This window comes from Lepisosteus oculatus, chromosome 25 (assembly GCF_040954835.1).
Source record: "Lepisosteus oculatus isolate fLepOcu1 chromosome 25, fLepOcu1.hap2, whole genome shotgun sequence".
NCBI classification, from domain to species: Eukaryota; Metazoa; Chordata; class Actinopteri; order Semionotiformes; family Lepisosteidae; genus Lepisosteus; species Lepisosteus oculatus.
In genome coordinates, this window is record NC_090720.1 from 5,587,074 (window position 1) to 5,603,276 (window position 16,203).

Sequence of the window (16,203 nt, forward strand, 5' to 3'; positions counted from 1 at the left end):
GTGGCTGCTTGACGTCAGCGCCAGTATTCCATCCAGCCACACTCCAAGAGCTCCCACATTTCTGTCATTCCAGCCTGGGCCAGCAGATAGGACAACAGCAAGGTAAGTGACCAGCACTGCCACCCATTCAGCGTTTTATTTGTAAAATCTGTCTGAAAAAGACGCAGTCTTCAAAATCGTGTAGTGGCTGGTGACCCTGCCTGGGTGCTGTCTTCGATGCTCCTTACGAATGGTTTCGTTTGGGGGTGGAGGGGGGGGGGAGGGCACAAAAGGGGGAGGCAAATGAGGGATGATTGATGTTTTGGGAGAAGGAACCTTCAAGGATGATTTGATTGCTGGATACGTTGTGCTGCTGGGAAAGCAAAAGTTGTCCTGTTTTTTTTTTCTTATGTTTTGAGGGAGTCATCTGTCTCTGAATGGATCCTCGTGTAGTCAGTGTCATAGTCAGTGTACAATACTGTAGATAATCATATACTATTAACAGAACTACCCTGATCCTGATATCTGACACATTTCAATAAATAACACCACTAGTGTTTGGCTTGAGATGAAATCTCATCATATCCCAGAATGCAATACAATAAGATCACTCCAACAGGTTGACACAGCTCATTTAAAAACAGACCTTTTCACCATTCAATGGTGTATTTTTGGTGAATCCTGAATAGTTTTGCCTTGTCAAACTTAACAACTTCAGAAAAGATACTATAAAACGAAATATCTTTCTTTTCTTTTTCTTTTATTCTTTTAAATATATTTCTTTTCTTCTCTTATGAACATAGTATACCACCTACAAACATTAAATTAAAAAAAAACAATGTGAGACTGAAAATACCGTCATGCAAGACTTAACATTACAAAGCTAGATAAATTAAAGATAGGTGATAATAACATTGTACAATTTTTTACATTAAATTAAAAACAGCTAAGTGATACGCAGCCCAAATAAGTCTTGATGCAATAGATGTGTGTCTTGATGCAATACAATGTTGACTCTCGGAGAGTTGTTTAAGAGAATGTTGTCAGGTTTCCTTATCTCATTTCTTTTTAGATGTCCGGAGGAATTTTTACCCCTTTGGATAACCTCTACGATCTGGACAGCGCCAACTGCCACCCTCTCGTGTGCCACCTCTGTCACGAACAGTACGAACAGCCCTGTCTGCTGGACTGTTACCACACGTTCTGCGCCAGCTGCCTGCGGGGCCGGGCTATAGAAAGCCGCCTCACCTGCCCCCTCTGCAGGTAAGACCCTGTAACTGCATCTTCACTACCCAAAACTCGGCTACGGGGACTAAGCACATTAAAAATAACTACTTTACCTGTTATCTCTTATGGATGCATTTTTCTCTAAGTGTTTTGCATATGTTCAAAGCGTATTTTTAAATAGGAAATTAAGGATATTAAGAAGCTAAATAAGCTAAGCAGAAGGTAATCATTAAAACAGTCTGTCTGAACAGGTAGGATTTTAGGCTAGATTTAAAAGCAATGAGTCCTGATTTCTTTTGTTTGGTGTTCAAAATCTATGGGCAAACGCAATAGAAAACCCCATCACCATAGATTGCAGACAAGCAAGAGCAATAAATGATAAATGATCTGAGCAAAGGTTTTGTGTGAATAAACAGATAACATATTAAATAGGTACTGGAGGGCTATGATACTGTATGTAAAAAGTGCAGGGACTCCAAGATAGGAGTGGTGGGACAATGTAGATAGGAGCTGCAAGCTGTTGCATAGATAGATCACTGTTTTGTGTACAATAGTTTTGCATAAAGAAAATCATTCTCTGTCATATTGAGTGTTTCTAGCTTTTTATGACTTGGATACAGGGCATTGTGGCTATATCGTTATCTTTGGTGAAATCTTCAGGAGATTCGAAGTTTAGTACTTCAGTACTTTTAGTTCTGTTTGGGTATTTCTAATCAGAATTGCGTGAGAAGTTGCTCGTCTGTTTCATTGGAGATTATATCAGTCTATTTTGTAGTGAAACTCCATTTTTAACCAGGTAGCTATAAACACACAATACATGAAAGAAGTCTTGTATGACACCCTATCAGGCTAACCATAACTGCCTTTGGTAATAAGGAAATATTAAACCTGACTTTGCCAAGAAAAAAAATATTTTCTTTTGCTGTAAATATAAGATTAACAGTATAACTCACCTTGCTATTTTATATTTCCAGTAATTTATAAAGGACCACCTGTTTCACTGCGTTCACTAAATCACAGGTCCACTCTTTGGAGCCTGTAAAACAGTCAGGCGGCATTGGATTGAATGATAAAGTCAGTGACTCTCCTTACTGCTGTCAATTAACACTTTGTGTTCATTGCTTGTCATTCACAACCAGGTAGCTAGCCTCAGATTATAAAAAGAGGTACTGTAAGGAGGGGGGAGCACACTGTTTCTCCAGTCAGATGAGCTGGGAGGTCAGTACACACCACAGTCTGAGTGATGCAGGACATCAGCACCCGGAGCTCTCTAGTGGTTACACCCGCAGCTCTGTAAGCACACAGACATGACCGGCATGTGATCTGATGAAAGTGAACAGGTCGTGTTTCCCCCCCAGACATCTTTATGAATCCCTGGACCTGCCCTCCCCAATACGAACACCCCCCTCACACACTCTGCTCTTTCCTGGGAGCTTCATGTCAATCAACAGAGGATTCAAACAGGCTTAATAAGTGCATCTGTTTTTCAATAAAGGGAGAAGAACATAAAAAAGTATTAGACATCTTGGACACAATCAGGATTTCCAATATATGTGTGTTCGAGCAACGGCTATCTAATCAAAGCTTAACTAATCACTTTCACTATTAGAACCATTTGCCAATCAAATCTTCTTGACTCCATTTTAGGTGTTCCTTGTCATTAACATAATTTGTTACACATTGCACACATCCACAAACCTAGATTGACTACTTTTTGTACTGTAAAAAACAGATTTATCAACAATTAGCTTGAACAAAATGGTTACATTTCAGTAGAAGACCACCACAGAATTGTTCTGCATAAAGACATAAAATGAAATATAAATATAAATATAAATAAAAATGGAAGGGGTGAAAAAGGAAAGACACTGAGCGAAAAACAGAGCAGTGCAGAATGTCTAAGACTGTATCAATATCATAAAACCCAAAGTAAAGACCTAAAAAATGCAAAAATATACTTGAATTAATCATTGACTGTAAAGTGCACAGTGTAGTTTTGAAGAACGGCTACAAATCATCCATTTGTGTAAGCTTGATTATTCGTGATTATTGATTCAAGGATTCCATCAAGCCTTTTCTGAAAGTATCCCTCAGCATCAGCTTCAGCTCTTGACTGGGTAACTGGTCCTAGACTCTCACAATCTTCTGAGCAAAGACATGCTTTCTCTATCTGGTCCTGAATGCTCCATGCTTCTTTTCAGTAACTCATAATTCACAGCTAAGCCTTCAGCTCACTGATGCAAAACAGCAGGCAAGCAGGCTTCGAATTCCAAATCATCATCCTTTTCTGCAATACAGCCTATTCCAGACGTCTCAGAAAAACAGCTCCTTGTTGCATTTCCTTTAAGATAAGATCAGATCAATTAATTGGCCATATACAATTTCTTGCATTTTTCATTTCACATACCCCAGCTTACTCTCCATGAGACACAGACAGAGAGAAGCTTGAGGTCAGAGTGCAGGGTCAGCCATTTATACCGGACCCCTGGAGCAGTTGGGGTTAAGGGCCTTGCTCAGGGGCTCAACGGAGTAGGATTCCTCTGCCGGCCACAGGATATGAACCGGCAACCCTCCAGCCACAGGCACAGATCCTTAGCCAAGGGCCACCACACTGCCCCAGCACTTTATGACATACTGTTACACATGTACACCAGCAACCCGTGATGGCAGGTGCATGTTCTTCAGTTACACTCCTCGTTGTTTCATCGTGATTGTGGGTGGGCCCTCACCTCTCACCCTTTAGGGACAAGCATGTCGCCTTTGTTTTGCCTGTTCCTTGACATGACACTCCGGACTCCAGTGAAAGGGACAGCAACTCCTGTCCGAGCCCCATTGGATAACATGATATTGGCCAGCCTTCATGGGATCAATGTTTAAATCAGACTTAGTTAAATTAATGCCTTTCTTTTCAAAATTTACACCAGAGGCTGATTTATTTTAATAACCTCTCCCCTCGTTGTCACTGCTCTGCCACAAAGAGCTGAGTGGCCCCTCTAACAGGCAGCTAAGAGAAATCCAGCAGGACAGGGGGATTCATGCTAACCTGAGAGGTGGGAACAGCTGCAGAGTGAATTCTGTTCTTCTTTTAGCGACGGTGGAATGTGCCGGGCTCGGAGCACGCTGCGATGATAAGGCCAGCTTGCAGCCAAGCTGACAATAAACACACACAGGCATCCAGCACCTTGCCACTGAACACGCTGACCCCAAACTCACTGTAATCAAAGCTGTCTTCACAGCGCTCTCCCTTTCTTCGCTTGTTAGAGGACGGGCTGCAGCCCCCAAAGCCCCATGTCACTGTGCCCTGTGACATTAAGAGCACATGAACAGTGTACCATAGATGGCCTCAAAATGCTCAGTCTCTGCCATTTTAAAAGCAATGGCTTTGTGGTGTATGACACAAAATACCAGCTGGGGCAGGATGTCGGTGGTTCTTGAAAAGACAGAGAGAAGAGGGAAGTGATCTCCACTGAGTGGACAAAATGGCCCCACCTGGATGTCAGTGACTGATGTTGATCCAATTCTGCTAGTTCTTGCATTCCTGGAGTCCCAAGTTCTGAATGCAAGAAAAATACCACAATCTATGCTTACCATCCCACCCGGGATTACACTGCCATGCAAGTATGCTCCACACCAGGACCTGTAAACAAACAGTCAAGACCTGAAAACGCAAAGCAGCACCATCAGGGCCCCCAGAGACACTGATGTTCAGACACCAGTCAGCATTAAATCAGTTCAAGTGCCACCAGAAGAAGAAAAGACTGCACCTGAGATACTGTATGCATCTGCGATCCTGAGTCAACAGCAGTATGTTGTCTTCACGGAGGTGCAGGTGGAAGTGGCTACCTGTCCAGAGATTAGGCAGCTATTGTTACTTATTCAGCACATGGAGCTTTCTCAGTCACTGTCAGCCTTTCCACTGCAGAGATCATCTGTACGGGCTCTATATATCATCCATTGAACCATATATACATCTAAACAAGATGGGTATCAGTTGACTTGTGGCTAGGATCTACTATCTACTAGCAATTAAAAAGTATTTACATTGAAATGGAAGGGGTAGAATCCAAAGAAGATCTTCAAGGGAGGTGCATTGGGAGTAGAGTCAAAAAGAGAACACCAGGGGAAGGCCAAACATTGAAGAGCCAGGTAAGGAAGTGCCTGTGCTGAAACCCCAAGAGTATTAACAATCAGGGGTTATATTAGCAGAAAACTGATTGCAACATTTTAAACATGTTCTGCTTAAACCACAGAACAGATAAATACCAAGAGTTAGTAAGTCAAAGACTAGAAAGTAGTGGCCAACTGGCTCAATAAACCAGAACAATTAATTTGGAACACATGTGGAGGAAGAAGATAAAAAAAGAATAACATTCAGTTAAAGAAACACAGTAAATTGCAAGCACAAGTGCAAAATAATGTTTGAAAAGCTGTGAAAAACATCAGAGAATATTGTATAAGAGGTTTGTGAGGGAACATAGATCCCTGAATTGGAAGGCTCACTGTTAGAGTCCTGGGAGACCTCCATGGGAGGGAACCATCTTGTCTCTTACATGGACCTCAGAAGAACCAAAATTGTTGCTTACAGTCTAATAATTAAGCCCAAGTGTATGCAGTTGGAATCAAGGTTTATCTGGGCCATATAAAAGTTGGTCTGGAAACAAGTATGGAAGGATACAGAGATCTGGTGATCTGAGCTTATTAAGAGGGATTGGAGAAAGATAAATAATCAACATTGTAACTGTGCATCTTCTGTGTTTTGTATTGGCCTGCCTCACACTAATCAGTGCGAAAAGACTTAATATCTACTGTACATGGATCTCCAAATACAGATGGGATTTGTTTTTTTGTGTCAACTATGCAAGCTCTCCCAAAAAAGGACTTTATACCATGATACACTCTTAATAATAAGATGAAGATGAGTGTCTCAACAGCAGTGGGGAACCTTGGGACAACAAAAGAGAAATGGCTGATGTATGAGAAAAATGGCAATTTGGAGATTACAGAAGGGGAAACTTGGTAACATACCTCAGCAAACATTGTTCTATATTCAACAGTCTTCACACAGAATAAGCAGAAGTGTTCCTGCAACAGAAACATTTAAGATTAGGAAATCAGCAGAGCCTAATAATATTATACCACTTAAGGAAATGAAATGTTACCCATAGACCACTGACAAAACTCTTTTAACAGTCACTCAAAACAAGGGGAAAGTGTCCACTGATGAAGGAAACATCCATACAAAACAGGGGAATCTTTAATGGCTCAACTGGTGAAGGCACTCACTGAAGCACAGGCTGAGCTCTGTGATCAGGGGTTTCGAGTCTGGGCTATGTCGCTACCTGGATGGGACTGGGGTTCTCCATGAGGTGGTGCGCAGTTGGCTGTTAGTTGGCAGGGCTGTCAGCGACAGAGCAATGCTTGCATCTTCCCGGGCGCTTATGCAGTTCTGTTGGTGAGGGGCGTGTCTCTCCTCGGTTGGCACTGAACCTCTGGTAGTGGACAGTATTACCTATGACCTATGAAAGGTGATTGGCTTGAAGATGGAACAGATGGGGGAAAAATACATTTGTCTTTTTCAAACTGGGAGGATATAAAAAATAATTGGCAATTCACAAAACAAAATCCAGACAAATATGTTACATACAAGTGGATTGATTATCTGTAAGGCAAAAGGTCGATATGGTCAAGATGTTGGCAAAACAAAAGGTACTGCAGGACTTGTTTAACTGACTAGATGTCTTTGACATGTTAACAGCCATAATGGATACAAAGAGCATATAGCATGGTATTGTTAAATATCCAAAAGCCATTTAATTCCTAGATTTTAAAATATTGCTTGCTTTCAGACTAAGAACTGGTTAATATACAAGTACAGATTGAGGGTGGATGCTGCAGTGACAATTAGTGGAGTACCTCAAGGCTCTGAGTTAGGACCACAGCTCTTAATTTAATACTGCTGAAGTCTGTGATTATCATTTATCATGAATTAAATTAAAGCTGATCCAGAAGATGGCAATGGAAGTGATCTGTAGACTTAATGGAAAATGTTCTACTAGCAAGTTGGCATTTGCCCAAGTGGCATAACATTATAGTGTGAAGTTGAAGGGATTTTGTCCAAACCTAGACTGAAACAAAAAAGCATACAAAGAAATGCAGTGATGCGGGTTCTGCTGCTGGCATTGTTGTGGTTTGTTTGCTCCCCAGACTTTTTTATAAACAAAAAATAGAACAGGACACACAGGAGGAAATATTTCAACATCCAGGACTGAGCATTGATCATACAGGAGAGCTCACTTGTGGCATTTGGCATCAGTGCAGACATGGGACACTGCAGGTTATTTTCTCCAATGCATTTATCTGCTAAGCTACTGGGTGCATTAAAATGCCACTTACAGTATTTGCCATTTGAAAGTCACCGGTGATCGATGTTGAATGTAACAGGTCCCTACCTTGACACGCCCTGAGCAGGGTCTGTAATAATATTTCATAATTCAGCTTTTCTATGGTCTCTGTTCTATTTTTGTGGGGTGACTACATTCTATCCAGTTAGACATTTGGGCTGGAGGGGGAATCATCTTTTATTCTGATGACAGGCATCACCACACTGCAACACAAACCTTCATGACGCCCCCCCGAACCCTTTGCCAGCCATCCCCGGTGTCTCCCTCCTCCCCGTTCCCCAGCCCTGCTGTAACACTATCCCCGCTGGGTGACCCCCAGCTTTAGGTGCCACTGTGCCTTCCTTCTCAGTCTATATTTGTACTGCTTTGGTCGCTGCTTTCTGATGCTCAGAGTCACAGGGAGCCCAGAGTGCTCAGGTCTTGTAAGTGACTGTGGCTACTTCCTTTGTGCTGATGATTCTCCCAGATTCTTCCCATTCCCGGCTGCTCTGCTAACATGGTGACTGGCTGGCGCAGTGTCTATCCTGGCCAGGTGACGGACTAGAGAAGGAGAGAACCCGTGGGAATAATCGCTTTTGCCTCTCCAGCATGCTCCTGGGAGAAATAGACGAGTACATGTAGGCGCGCTCATTCTCTTCTTCCTTTGCTGAGCTTTCAGAGAGCACGGGCTTTGTGCAAGACCGAGGTGGCAGGACTGTCGTGCTTTTCTCTGCACTGTTTTCTGCTGTGCACTGCTGGGGCTTTGGGGGGGGGGGGGGGGCAATGGCTGATTTGTCATAAAGCAAAACTTCAGAGATTTCAAGCATTAGTATATGTAGTAAAGGGCAGAGAGCTCTGGTAAAACAGGGGCTAAAGAAATTGGCAAAATGTATTATGAACTTGGAGGGTGGGGGGAGAAAAGACTGCTGTGAAGTTATATCAATGCCCTCTCAATACTGGGAAGCAATAATGCTCTGTAGAAGGTTTTCCAGCAACGGGCTTGCTGTTTTTGTTTCCTTTCATTTGGACTCTTGTGGTGGTTGCTGACATTGCTTTTGCTGAGGAGAGTTTCTCAATCTCTCTCTCCCAGGGACTGCGTTCAGTTTGTAACCATCTTGCACTGTTAACAAGCCGTCTTTCGGAGTCAAGTTTGTGCGTGTTTGTGTGGCACCGTATCTTTTTATGGCTCCATATAGAAGACAATTCTGCTATTGGCGGGTCTTGTGTCATAAGATATTAGCTCTCAGCACCAAACATGCTTTTCTCTCCCAGCTGAAAATGAGACAGCACTTGGAGCCGATCTCTGGTACAGTAAGGCTAAAAGAAAGTAAGTTTGCTAAAATTCTGACTAATAAGGCTCACCTCCCCATAGCTATAACAATCCCTGGTGAGTATAGGGAGCAGGAGTGCTGTTGTTCTGTGTTATTCTTAGCAGAGGTAGAGTAACAGGTTGCTGCTATTTTGATCGCTGTTGTCTCCCAGACCAGGACCTGTGTAATCTAGGAATTTAGAGCACTGCTATTTCTGGGAGACAATAGCACCAGTTGCTATGAACACAGAGTAAGTTAAACATGGAAGGGAAGGAGAGAGGCTTTTGTTTTGACAATAGATAAACAGCTGCAGCAGACTCTGGGTATCATTTCATAATCCAAACCAGTGGCAAATCTAAGACCAGCATTGAACTCCCAAACATGCATTTTACAATGCTGAGTCAGCACAAAGATCAGTCTGGAAGCGTTGAAGATGCATTGAGATGTATGTTAGGATGTGATGCATCACAGTGCACTTACTAAATGAAAGATGCTAAAATCTAAATCTAAGTGTGGGAGAACTTCTAGGAGCAGTAATCTTTTACCCTTCCCATTCTCAATTACAGGAACAGTACACCTCAATGTCTATATGAAAAAAACAGCCCAATGCTTTGTTTTGGTTTACAGTTGAGTTTAAAAGCACAAAAGCAGGGTCTGTCCTTACTCATAGTATATGGACATTCTTACTAATTCTGTTTTGCAACATCACAGTGTGGCCTTGGCAGCAATATCTATTCCCAAAAATAAAACCTTTTGCAGAGTAGGTATCCAAAAGAGTGCAGACAGCACAGTGAATAGTTGTTTTATTCCATCTAGATCCTATAAATACTCTTTGTTTATGCTCTCTTATAACTACATCCCCCTTGTTGCTTCACTGAACTCTGAGATACTGCTGAGTGCTAATAATACAGCATCAAAGACATCGTGGGACTGAGTGGATAATGGGCACCTGGTGCCCTCTTCTGGTTACTGGCATGCTCAGCGCACTGATTAACAATCCCTTTGAAAATTTGCAATCTAACACACATTGGCAAAGCATTTTCGAACCAGAATCCTAAAGATTAATTGCATAAACAAAGCTATTTGTAGCCTCTGAAGTGGCTTTAACTTGGAACTTAAGAGCAACACACAAACCTAATCCAACTATAAGCAATAAGCAGGCCAACTAGCACTGCATTCAAATCTGTGACTGTTCACCCTTAACTGGGTCTCCAATGAAAGGGTCTACATTGACAGTGTCTTTCTCTGCGTCTCTGCCTGTCTGAGTGCCCATCTCTCTGTGTGCACCTTTCAGACAGCAGTCGATTGTGAAAGGGATCAACGGGTTGCCCCCTGAAGACCGTCTGCTCAGGTTCCTGGTGGACAATTCCGCAGACTGTGAGGAGACTGTCCAGTGTGCCAACTGTGACTTTGAGTGCAAGAAACAGGTACTAGTAAGTTACTTGTTAGTAACTTGATACAAACACAGGAAATAACTCTTATACACTACTTGGGGTTTCTCAGCCAGGTTTAATAACACTACAGTTCAGCTGTCCTTTCTTAGAAATTCAGGCTTTTAATTGATTGCATTCTGTGAGCGGTGTAGTGCGCCGCTGATTGCTGTGAATAAAGGGCTATTGAGTTCTGTGCATTCTGTTCCTGGCAGGATGTGGATGCAATGTATTATTGCAACACTTGTAACCAGCCCCTGTGTAGCACCTGCAGGGAGGTCACACACAAGGCCAAGATGTTCTCCCGCCATGAGATCGTGTCCCTGGCCAAGCGCACCAAGGAAGCCCATAAGAAGTGCTGTGAGTTTCATTTTCTCCCCATGAACAAAAAGCACAAGTATTCGAACAATTGAGCAGTGCTGCAAAATTCTTTGGATGGCACTAGATTGAGGGACTGCAGAAAAGAGGGCATAAAGAATAAGAAACACAACAAGTGGACCCAGTAGAACATGTGCATGTGATGTGCTTAATGGAGTTATTGTAAAGACGATAGAAGAACAGGCTGGATAAATTTTGATGTTCCAGTTTAAAAAAGAGAGGTACAGTACATTACAGAACTACCATAGAGCACCATCGTCATCTGCATTATCTGCAGTACAATTTTACTAATTGCAAACAAGAGATGAAAGAGAGGATGAAGGCCCTGCTCTTGTCTGAAACCTTTATGTTCTGATGTTCAGCCTTTCTGCCGAGGCTCTAACAGATTGTGTAAACTATACTATGGGCCAGGGAATACTGGCTGTGCTTGGATCAGTGTGGGTTTTTAAAAGGATGTGGTGGGATGACACTGCCCCCTTCTGTCTGCCTGCAGCCCTTCATGAGGAGCCCTATATCATGTTCTCCACAGAGAAGAAGTCCATGCTGTGCATCAACTGTTTCAGAGACATGCAAGTGTGAGTACAGGTTGTGAAAACTGGACTGGCAAAATCTTATAACAAGTTAAAAGTGTGCCACTCACAATGTACTGAGGTATCTAATGAGAAGCCAATCAGATGACCCTGACAGATCGTGTTAAAGCTGACTTGCAGAACAAAGTTGGCGGCCCTACAATTCAACTGTAGCAGTTGTACTGTACAATCTGAGTGCAGACAACTCTATGACTAAGCACTGCAAGGCTCAAAATGTGGGCAACCTGTGTCCAAGCAAACTAAACTGCAGATGTTGGGAAAAACAGTGAGAATGGGTGAATTTAGCATGGTAAACATTTTTATGGCTGCCTTCTCCTGGTGATGCACAATGCATTGATCCCCATGTTGTCTGTGACTGTCCTGTCTCACAGGGAGAGCAGAGCACACTGCATTGATATTGAGACGGCGTATATGCAAGGCTGTGAAAAACTGGATCAGGCCGTCCTGGTAAGATGTGTCCTAAGGTTGCAAAACAACACTTTGAAATTTGTCAACATAATGTTAAAGTGAAAAAAGTCACAACACTGAGCTGCAGGATGAGAGTAGGTCTTCATCTGTACAGTGTTTCATAGTTCTAGACAACCTAGATTTTTAAGAATTTTATTTTTTTTTGTAGAAAACACTCTGAGAAAGTGTAAGGTTTACCGGTTAACTAAGATAAAAGAAGAGAGAGAATTCCAATATTTTTTTCTAAACAATCTCTCTTGCAATCATCAAAAGTGATTTCTCTTTTCTTGAGTGAAACAAATCTCATAAAAATGTTCAAAACATTCTTCCTGAGAGATTTAAGGAGTAAATCACCTAAAAACAGACAGTTGTAAGTAGAAATTCAGACAGCATCACACCCTCCTAATTCCCTTCAGTTCAGCTTCAGGCAGGGATAATGAGAGACCCCAGTTCAGCAGGTAGACGAGCTTGTGCAGACACAAAATTACACACAGACCCGACTGACTTGCTCTGACAGCACTGTGCCAAGAAGGATGCTGGAGGTTAGCAGCAACAGACAGACAGCGGTCCTAAAAGAAGCAGGGAGGCAGTGCAGCCCCACTAACGTGAGAGTGTCTTGCGAATCGCACCTGCAGGCAGTGAAAGAGCTGCAGACGTCAGCACGAGAGGCCATTGTCCTGCTGAAGGCCATGATTGGGGAGGTGAGGGCCAATGTGGATGAGGAGGAGAGTGCCATCAGTACCCTCTTCAGCAGCATGCAGGTACCACCACGCTCAGCGTCTGAGTCCAGAAGCTTACAGCCTGACACCTACAGCTCTGCACAGCACAACCTTCACATAGAGACACATGGTTTGGAGCAGTGTGAGAGAACACGCTCAGCCACACTGCCCCTGTCGTGCAAATACTCGTCCTCTGCGGCATCCTCTTACAGATTCACTGTAATGAAATGTGCTATATTCATTAAATATATTTTTATAATATTATTATTCATTTAAAAATTAACCATGCATAGACATACAAGAAAAAGGTCTAAACTGTGTACATGTATATGAGTTATTTTGCATATGATCAGGAAAATAGTGCTCTTCACTGGCTGGGTTACAAGTACAGGCCACTTCCTGTATGACACTGATGGGTGACAACTGCAGTTATAGAGCTTTAACTACATTAAAGTTCTATACCTGCCTTAATTCATAATATATTAAAAATTATAGTATCACCAGCCACAGAAAGATAAAACTCCAAAAAAGAGCAGTTTTTGAAAAACAGTTGAAAAAACAGCATGAAATGCCTTCTGGAGAAGACCACACTAGACTAAAAGGAAGATTATAATTGCAACCATATTAATCTAACAGACTAGACCTGCTAATAACCTGCCCTTTATTTTGAAGACTGATGCATGCTATTCTGTGCAACAACCACTAGGGTTCTCCCTTGATCATGTTTCCACTGAGTTGAGCTCGGATTCCCTAACTTTCCTCTGCAAAGCTAAAAAGCTGCTGAGTAATACTTGGGCTGACCATGTTCACCTATGAAACAAATAACCAAGTGTATTATTTTATGTCTGCAAGAATAAAATCATCACTGACAGCATCATTACTTTCAATATTTTAGAGGCAGTATACAGTATACAAGAAATCACAGGACTATGTTCACACTCCGAAATGTTTCATCAAACACTTAAGAGTTTACTTTGGGGAGGATCAATTAATTGTGAAGTAGGGCTGGGAAGAGCATTTCATTTAAAGAACAGCTCTATCCCAGGCAAGGAATACACCCATTTAAAGGCATGTCATAAGGCCACACTCACAAGAGAGAAACACAACAGAACTTATAATAATTCCTTTTTTCATTTCTTATTTGCAGGAGAAACTGGCAGAGCGGAAGAAGATACTCTTGAAGGCTGCCCAAAGGTAAACACAAAGCATTTTAACTGGCAGGCCATTCTAAAGATAGGAGCTTGTTCTTGCGGCTGCATTCTGATTGAACTGCACTACTCTTTTCCTCCTTGTCTCCCTTACCAGCTCAGACAACACGGTACTGGAGACAGTATAGGTGTAGCACAGACGCATACAAATGGAACGTACAGCATAACATAGCTGTGATGCATTTTAAATTAGACTAAAATGAATACAATGCACTTTAAAACCCAACTTTAGCACACACACACAGAGCTGCAGATCAGGTATGTGAGGCTTTTAACTTTCAGCCCATCTACATCTCTGCTCTCCAGCCAGCAAGCGATATTTGCTAATGTACTGGCCAAGCTGGCAGGCCTGCTACAGTAAACCACGTTGTTACTGCAGTGTATCTGATGCTTTAGCTGGGAGCTTGATGTATATGTGAGAGTGTATCACATTACACTTCAAAGAGGCTCCGTAATGAGATTACAGTGCTCTAGTCCATATTTCACTCCAGTCTGTGCCTGGAAATGGCCCAGAAATGTGTTTTCCTGGAAATCGAAATCATCACGCACACACATTATGAGCTCACAGGGTTGCTTTTTCTGTGTGAACCATGCTACTAGGCAGGAAATTGGTGAAAAAAAGATATTTAACTGATCTGCATGTCCTGCATGCCTTGCCAACATCTTTTTACTTGTATTTACTTCAGTACACTTACTTTTACACAGAACAGGGACATTAATTGGGAATCAGGCCTTAGCAGTTGACATGTGATTGGCATCGATCAGTCTCTGCCCAGACAGGAAGGCATGAGCCTGCCAGGCTATACTTTAGATTACCCAGCAGCAGCACCATGGCTTGCTGGGTAACTGTGAGCATGCAGTGTTGTCAGTAAGAGCTGCGTCATTCCTCCATTCAATGCCACCTCTCCTGTGTGCACTGTGGGACTCTGGGATTCTGAAAACACAAGAAAGCAAACACACTTCATTCAAGTGAGAAATACTTTCCGTAAAATATGTGCATCTGTCCTGATCTGATTCACAGCTGGATAAAGAACTGCACAAATACAATTCGGCATGTTCTCAGTCGAACTGTGTGCACAAAAGTCTGTTGATGGTCAGCTTGTCTCTGTGTTGACAGCCAGCACGAGGAGAAAGAGAAAGCTTTCAAGGAACAGCTGGCTCATCTGGCCGCCCTCCTGCCTACTCTGCAGGTAAGAGCCAGCCCAGTTAAAGGCCACAATGTGTTATCTACTCTCTAGGTAAAGTATGATACTTGTGAATCCATCATCAATAGCAGATTAATGTCACTTAATGTTTAAATGTTGTGTTGATGGCTTCCTATGTTCCGCTGTTTCTCTGTCCTGTCAGGTCCACCTGGTCACCTGCTCTGCCTTTCTCAGTTCTGCCAACAAGTTTGAGTTCCTGGACCTGGGCTATGTAAGTTGCTGCTCCATGGTTAAACGTCTCAAAACCGATCACTAGATTTTGTAATCCCATCTTGGATGTCACTGCTGCTTGGATCACCTCTTCCTTCTGCTGGTCTCTAATAATGCCTTCTGCCCTTTTTTTGTCTGCCACAGCAACTGATGGAGAGGCTGAAGAAGATAGTGAAGCTGCCCCACAGGCTGAGGCCGGCTCAGAGCAGCAAGGTGAGAGGCAACTGTCACCGAGCCAGTGTCCATGTCCTTTCTGTACAGTACACAACCTAGAATACTTTATTCTGACCTATGATCAGCTCCCAGATTACTACAAATCTACTAATTTATCATGCAAATCAACCTAAATTACAGAAGGAATGGCGTGTCCATATTCGATTTCCAGGGGTTCTTGATTGCTTGCACCAAATCTTTCCACCTGCTGCTTAACATCTTGGGTGACGTACTGTATGAGTGTCAGCATTGGACACAGGGACAGATAACTTTAAGCTTTCATTGCACATTTGGAAAAAAGGATCCACCTGTAATTCCCCCTTGTTCCCCCTATGTTCCTTGTGTTGTTTGTGGAATGCTAGGGACATTTTCTGTATCATGTCTATCTGGCTGACGTGGTCATTATCAACAGAACGGGGCAGCAGGTTCAGACACGTCCTGCCTGTGTGCAGTGATTTGTGCTCTAGGTGGTCAACTACGATGTACTTACTGTGGACGTACCGTGTCATCTGCATTGACACTTCAGGAGCTCTTGTGCAGGGAATGCCCAGGAGTCAAAGACGCACTGCCCCATTAAACACATAGTACAGCTGCCTGCAACCTGTTGAGCCTTCCTTCGGGCTGGGAGGGTCACTCTGTGTCCAGGGAAAGTGCTGGCTCTTCCTGACCACTGATGGCAGTCCGGAATGCTCCTGGAACTCACTGATCCCCCTTCCTGGTGTCTGTCCCGCCGCCTCAGATCAACACGGAGTACCGCTCAGAATTCGCACGCTGCTTGGAGCCACTGCTGATGCTCAACCAGCGGCGCTCTGTGTCCGTCACCAGCGTGGGAGGAGTGTCTGGAATGGCCAACAGCAATGGACTGTGAGTCTCTCATTCCCACGATTCCCTTTATATGGAATACAGA

General features: G+C 43.0%; 1 protein-coding gene across 2 annotated transcripts in view; it reads left to right on the forward strand.

The window, feature by feature from the left end:
- The window catches only part of rnf207a (ring finger protein 207a), a 25,232-nt gene continuing 9,029 nt past the window's right edge, over positions 1-16,203 (forward strand). The window contains exons 1-12 of one of the 2 annotated variants that reach the window (XM_015336978.2): positions 1-102; positions 1,052-1,242; positions 10,191-10,323; positions 10,542-10,686; positions 11,198-11,279; positions 11,666-11,741; positions 12,377-12,502; positions 13,608-13,654; positions 14,786-14,858; positions 15,016-15,084; positions 15,228-15,296; positions 16,036-16,160. In XM_015336978.2, coding sequence (XP_015192464.1) covers positions 1,052-1,242; positions 10,191-10,323; positions 10,542-10,686; positions 11,198-11,279; positions 11,666-11,741; positions 12,377-12,502; positions 13,608-13,654; positions 14,786-14,858; positions 15,016-15,084; positions 15,228-15,296; positions 16,036-16,160 — 1,136 coding nt within the window. In that variant the 5' untranslated portion in view covers positions 1-102. Of the gene's footprint in view, positions 103-1,051; positions 1,243-8,144; positions 8,225-10,190; positions 10,324-10,541; positions 10,687-11,197; positions 11,280-11,665; positions 11,742-12,376; positions 12,503-13,607; positions 13,655-14,785; positions 14,859-15,015; positions 15,085-15,227; positions 15,297-16,035; positions 16,161-16,203 lie in introns of those variants that run through there. The other variant, XM_015336979.2, reaches the window with a different exon arrangement.